Raw genomic sequence first — 6,528 nt, forward strand, 5'->3', positions numbered from 1 at the left:
TATAAGATTTTCAGATTACTGTAGATTAATGTGACCTATATATATATATATATATATATATATATATATATATATATATATATATATATATATATACCTGCTTAGGAGTGATTGGAACATGATACATGTTAGAGCGCATCACCAGACGTCTTTCTCTCACAATAATATCCTCATCAGGCTCCTTTTGATCCATGAGTCACCTCCTGCTACTGCTCTACCCCTAAACAACCACACACACACTGACCACCGGTGCTAATAGGACACTTCAAAGTATGCTAATAGACCCTCTCACTTTTGTCCACACACACATACAAGGACTCTATGAGGCCCCGCCCCCTCGGCCAGTGTCTTTAAACTCAAGGTTGTGCTGAGCCCAGGGCATTTGGTCATTGTTTTTACCTGTTGGTCAACTTAAAACTAAGGTCCATTGCATGCTTAAGTTTTTTTTATGCAGTTTTCTTCCCCTGGAATTAATGGAGTCCTGCAGCTGAGGATCAAGATAAGATTATTTTAACAACTAGTGTTGCCATAAACTCAAGCTGCTCCGAAGAATCTTAAAAATGGAGCAAATTGCTGGTGAGTTCATTTGTTTGTTTTACCTATAATCAGATAATCAGTAAGTAATTGGATTTTCTGAAAAATGCATGACATTTAATATTGATGTGCAGTCCTTTTTTAGTACATAATATATATATTACACCCATTACAGACCTAAGACATTCATCTACAATGTCTGGATCGCCCATAGCACCTCACCCAGCTGAGTCCTACCAACAGGGGAACATGAGAATGAAACTGGAATATTCAGAGCTCTGGAAATCCTTTCATGACATTGGTACTGAAATGGTCATCACTAAATCTGGCAGGTAACGAGTAAAAAAATGTTAATTAATCATCTAAATTTGACCATTTAAGCACATATAATTAACTGATAAGGTACATAGAAATGTTAACACATTATTTATCTTTTAATTGTAATTTAGGAGGATGTTTCCATATTGCAATGTAAGTGTGTCTGGTCTTGTGCCCTATGCCAAGTATGTCATCATGGTGGATATGGTTCCAGTGGACAATTCCAGGTACAAGGTAAGCAAATAAACAGTTACAGGTTAATCATTTCTGCAAATACAAAAGAAAAAAGTTGCTATGGAGATGCTTGTTAACCTACAGGTTAGTATGAACAACTAGATTACTGGGATTATTGGAAGTTGTTTGGTATAAACATGACGCTCAAAACAGGAACAAAGCAAGACACAAACCAACCCCCAAAAACCATTTGTGAGTGCAGACGGTGGTCCTCCTGTGGAGTGCCAATCACCAAAAAGTGTGAATATCAAAGGCTATTATCACTTCCTGTTTTTCTTGCCTCAGTTAGGGGTCTAGTCAAGTCCAATTCCCCATACTCCCCCACTAATGTCCTCCAGGAGAGCAATCAAAGTCTATATATGGCACCTCACTTTACATAAGGTCACCCTCCCAGACGTGTTTGTATGTACTACAGCAATATGTTATGTCTTCATAAAAATAAAAAAGAACAGCAAAAATATTTGAGATATTGTCTTATATTTAAACTGAGCATTTATCTCCTACAGTGGAATAATGAGCAGTGGGAGGTGGCGGGAAAAGCAGAGCCACAGCCTCCATGTAGAACCTACGTTCACCCAGATTCTCCTGCTTTGGGTAGCCATTGGATGAAGCAGTCAATTTCTTTTCTCAAGCTGAAGCTCACCAACAACCCACTAGACCAAAGAGGCCATGTAAGGATGTTGTATGGAGTTAAAGCCACCAGTTGTTTCTTTTGCTGTTTCAGCTTTTCGCTTTGACTCATGTTGTAACATTTTCATATCCACTTTCTGTAGATAATTTTACACTCAATGCATCGCTACCAGCCTCGCTTTCATGTGGTGCAGGCCGATGACCTTTATAGCGTGCGATGGAGAGTCTTCCAGACCTTCACATTCCCTGAAACCACCTTCACCGCAGTCACGGTCTACCAGAACACCAAGGTCAGTTCTGTCAATAATACACAAAACCCTGAATTCCTTATTCTTGTATTTGAACTTTTTTGGTTAATCAATTTTTTGTTCTTCATAGATTACAAAGCTGAAGATAGACCACAACCCCTTCGCAAAGGGCTTCAGAGAAGAAGGAACTCATGGCAAAAGGTGGGATAAAAGGTTAAAGACAATAATGTTTGGTTAGAAAAAGGTCAGCAAAATATATAACTGTTTCATTCTCTTGCAGGCACAGAGCTCAGAAAAGTCAGTTGTGTCCAGAGAGTTCAGCGAAGAAACTAAAGTCTTCAGACAAAGAGCCAGAGTTCAACTGTTTCCAAGGTGATTACTGACATTTTGTATTTATATATAATAAAAAAAATGCTTACTGTTTTTAATGCTCAAAATTATTTAAAGTTAACAGATATATTTTTAATTGCCCAAAGTTAAATGTTAAATGAGAAATCTTGGTTTCATGGGTGCCAGCATGATCTTTACCCTACAGTACTTGAGAGAAAAACATGCCATGAATGCATCATTCGGTTTTGCTGGTTAAATGATCTTGTCTGGTTTTAATCTGTATTTAATTTCTTTTTCACCTACAGATGTGCCAAGGCTTCCATATGACCCTCACAGAGAGGATTCCGAAAGCCTGATGCTTTCCAAAGAAGTGCCGATGGCCCAGGATGAGCAAATGTCCCCATGGGGAGGAGAACAGGACCCTGGCCAAAGTCTGCAGAGTGAGGGAGCCATGGACTACACAAACTCAGAGCAGCTTGTTCCAGGACAGGCCAACTACCAACTACACAAGTATGTTATCTGATATGAAACATCTATTATTAAGTGCACAATGTACTCAGTTGATCAGCCTAGCCAAGTTTTTTTTTTAAGTGCCTTGTGGCACAGATAATGTTACAAATACTGAAGGTCAGCATTACAGTAAACAATAAATCAGCTTTAATTAGACTTAAGATAAAAACAACAATATTTAACAAGGAAATAATTAAAGAAAAAAACACTAGAATGACATTTAAACAAGTCTCCTGGGTACAAAAGCAACAAGCAACAACACTGAATTAAACTATAAACTCAATATAAACTCAGTAGCCCCATGACACATTACTGGTAATGACAATCACTGTTGGCAAATTGTTGTGGAATAATAGGATTAACATAATTAGGGTGATCACACAACCACTATCGCTTAATATATTAAATATAACAGCAGAGTTGCCCCCTCTCAGATATACTGTTAAATACTGTTTTTTGTCATGGTATCCCTGCAGAACTCACAACTCAGCATTTGGGAGGATGTCTTCATCTTCCTGCCCCGATGCCCAAACCGTCTGCAACAGTTTTGAGTCTAGATCTACCGACATGGCCACTGTTCCTGAGCAGGAGCTCTCAAGAACCCTGCCATCCATGAGTCAGGGTTCTTCACAGAATAAAGCACAGGACTTCTCCCTGACTACCAACATTGGAGGGCATTCCAAAGCCAGGCCAGGGATGCCGCTGTACAGTCATTATAACATGGAGCAGCCTTTAGGCCACTGGAGTGGAGCTTTAGCTGGACAGTACTCAAGCTCCACCTACTCTCAGCCACTCCCACAACACCTGATGTCAGAGCATAGCATCCATCCCTCTGGATATCACCACAGCAACATGGCAGAGTGGAGTCAGTATTCTCTTTTCTCCTACACTTGCTGAGGAACAGTGCAGAAAAGACTACATCATCAGAAAAAAACAGATAATAGCAAAAGAACAATTGGAGAGACAATTATTTTTGTGCTTGATTCTAATATTGAAAACAAACATACAGATTAATACATCATGGAATAAAATGTATATTCTGGATTATATAGGCTTAAGAAAAATCATCTAATGTCACTGTGTGATTTTAAATAAGCCTACACTTGCTTGTTACTTAATTAAGATAAACTTTTACCTGAATTTTTTGTCCAATGTTTGTAAATGGAAATATTATACATTAAACAAGGTGCAGTATACAAATTATATTAATATTAATACTGTAAATGCATACAGCTATATTTTATAGGGTGACTAATCAGAACTTATGAAATACTGTTTGTCTTTTGTGACATTGAGAGAATTCATGTCAGTGTTCCTCTATTTCTTCCTATTAAAATCTATGTAAAATGTTAGCAATTAGAGAAATCTTTAAAAATAACAACAATGAACCAAACAAAAATTTCTGTTTATCTGAATTCATTCTATATTTAAATCATTACTTAAACTAGGTTTTAAGTTTATACATAGTAATAATAAACTGGGGAAGGGAAGTTTATCTTCTTCTTCTTCTTTCGGCTTCTCCCATTAGGGGTTGCCACAGCGGATCATCTTTCTCTATACCCCACTGTCCTCTACATCTTCTTCTTTCAAACCAACTACCTGCATGTCTTCCCTCACCACATCCATAAACCTACTCCTTGGCCTTCCTCTTTTCCTCCTTCCTGGTGGCTCCATTCTCAGCAGTCTCCTACCGATATACCCCATGTCCCTCCTTTGCACATGTCCAAACTATCTCAATCGCGCCTTGCTCACCTTGTCTCCAAAAGGTCCTACATGTGCTGTCCCTCTAATAAACTCATTTCTAATACTGTTCATCGTCGTCACTCCCACAAAAACCTCAACATCCAGCTCTGCTACCTCCAGGTCCACCCTCAGTCTTTTACTCAATGCCACGGTCTCTAAAGCATACAACATCACAGGTCTCACCACAGTCCTATAAACTTTCCCTTTTACTCCTGCAGGTACTCTTCTTTCACAGGAAGTGGAGTTTATACATAATTTTCTGACTTTGGAGGCAAAAAAAAAGAAAATTCTTATGAATTCATCTTTAATAAGTATTTTTGTTAGCAGCACATATTTTTGAGTATAGCAGTAGTTTGGGAAAAGTTTATTTTGTTCACTTTGCTCTTGCAACAAAACTTAACATAAATATGTGGAATAGGGGTAAGCATGAAAGAAAGCAACTGGGGGTAATTAGAAGTTTGGTGTTAGATCCTAAATGAGAGACAAAATTAGGGCCTTGTCTTTGGTGGGCAAATGTTACAGGTGTGTGGATGGATGTGGTTGTCATTATAAACCAATCTAGAAAAGGCCACCCAATAAGTTTGGAATTTCGTGACATTTACAGTTTCTCTTGCCACAAATATAATTTATCTGAGACTAATATAACATTTAAGGGATCCAGGCGAGCAAACTGCATGTATACATTTTACAATGATTGGTTTAATGCTTAAGGTTTTGGGCTACTAACTGGAAAATTTAAAGTTAAAATCCAGGCACTGCCAATCCTATACTGTTTGTATACTGTTCCAAGTCACAATGAAATTGCATATTTAGCATATATATTTTATATTGAATAGTTTCCCCTGCTATTTCTTTACCCTTGCCACTGCTTATTCAACAGTTCGATCTTTTGTGCACTAGCAAACCAAGTATTTGGTCCCAAAATCGGCTGAAGTTAATCTGTTAAAAACGGGCAAAATATTATTTTAAATCTGTATTTGAACAAAATAGACATAGTCTTTATTGGGCACTTTTATTTGCCTATTTGACCTTACATGTTCAGACGACCTTATCCAAAATGTCTCATATGTATGCCATTTACAGATGAAGGTTTAGGGGCCTTGTCTAATGATCCTAATAGTAAAAGTGATGGCTTTGTTTGGATTTAAAATGTAGAAGACAAGTAGCAAGGGGGCAGTCAGAGATACAGTATGAACTTTGAAAGAGGATAAATGAACACATTTTTTTTTGTTTAGACACTGCTGGTTGGCTTAAGAATTTGATAGTTTGTCAGCTTCATTTAGCTGAAGAACCATTTCTACTCAGTTTATAAGCCCTCTAAACTCCACTTGCTCTCTTTTTAATTTTACTGCTTCTATAATCTTTCTTCTAGAGAATCATTGCACATTTTTATAAACAATTGAGAACTCTTTATAAATGTGGTGAGAAGAAAAGCATCACAGCATGTACGAACATTAGATTTTGAGGTTGATTGGCTACACAAGCAGAAGACCACAACAGGTTCCACTCTTGTAAACTAAGAACAACAATCTGAGGTTTTAACAGGCAGAGACACAGATGACGTCTCTTTTAGATGTCTGTTCCTTCAGTATAACAATTAAACAGCACATATCAATCATAAACCACCTCATGAAAAGTTTAACACTCGAGTAAAAAAAAGCTTGAAAGGAGGTGTTTGGAGGCCAGAAACCTAAAAGGGTCATACCTTCGGCCAAATGGAAAAATCTTGCCATTGTAAAGAGGTGGGAAAGCTGTTTACTTCATATTCTCCTTTCAACAAGTTCAGTGTGGCCTCCCTATATGCACCTATATAGCTGTATCTCATTTAAACAAATAGGAGACTAAACACAGTAAAGTTGAATGTGGACCAAATAATTTGAGACATGCCTACAATTTCACAGATGAGAAAAATGTAGAATGATGCTCTAGCAACAAAAAAAAAAAAATGCAGTAAAATTAGAGACAGAGCTTGAAATATTGA

The 6,528-nt window shown here is 37.5% G+C and overlaps 1 protein-coding gene across 2 annotated transcripts; it reads left to right on the top strand.

Annotated features, from left to right (window-relative positions):
• The first annotated feature begins 377 nt into the window (after positions 1 to 377).
• Positions 378 to 4,146, top strand: LOC124398022 (T-box-containing protein TBX6L-like). 2 transcript variants are annotated; one of them, XM_046868005.1, is made up of 9 exons: positions 378 to 576; positions 710 to 866; positions 984 to 1,086; positions 1,593 to 1,757; positions 1,860 to 2,006; positions 2,095 to 2,165; positions 2,245 to 2,336; positions 2,600 to 2,804; positions 3,281 to 4,146. In XM_046868005.1, the coding sequence occupies exons 1-9, from the start codon at positions 561 to 563 to the stop codon at positions 3,699 to 3,701; spliced, it is 1,377 nt and encodes a 458-aa protein (XP_046723961.1). In that variant the 5' UTR covers positions 378 to 560; the 3' UTR covers positions 3,702 to 4,146. The 2 variants fall into 2 exon arrangements, with proteins under 2 accessions (XP_046723961.1, XP_046723962.1); XM_046868006.1 differs by having other exon boundaries at positions 749 to 866.
• Positions 4,147 to 6,528: the final 2,382 nt, after the last annotated feature.

The sequence above is a fragment of the Silurus meridionalis genome, chromosome 15 (assembly GCF_014805685.1).
Source record: "Silurus meridionalis isolate SWU-2019-XX chromosome 15, ASM1480568v1, whole genome shotgun sequence".
In the NCBI taxonomy this organism is placed as follows: domain Eukaryota; kingdom Metazoa; phylum Chordata; class Actinopteri; order Siluriformes; family Siluridae; genus Silurus; species Silurus meridionalis.

Coding starts and splice junctions, on each gene's coding strand:
- LOC124398022 (XM_046868005.1), top strand. Junction 2,007..2,094: donor CGGTCTACCAGAACACCAAG/GTCAGTTCTGTC, acceptor TGTTCTTCATAG/ATTACAAAGCTGAAGATAGA. Junction 2,805..3,280: donor GCCAACTACCAACTACACAA/GTATGTTATCTG, acceptor GTATCCCTGCAG/AACTCACAACTCAGCATTTG.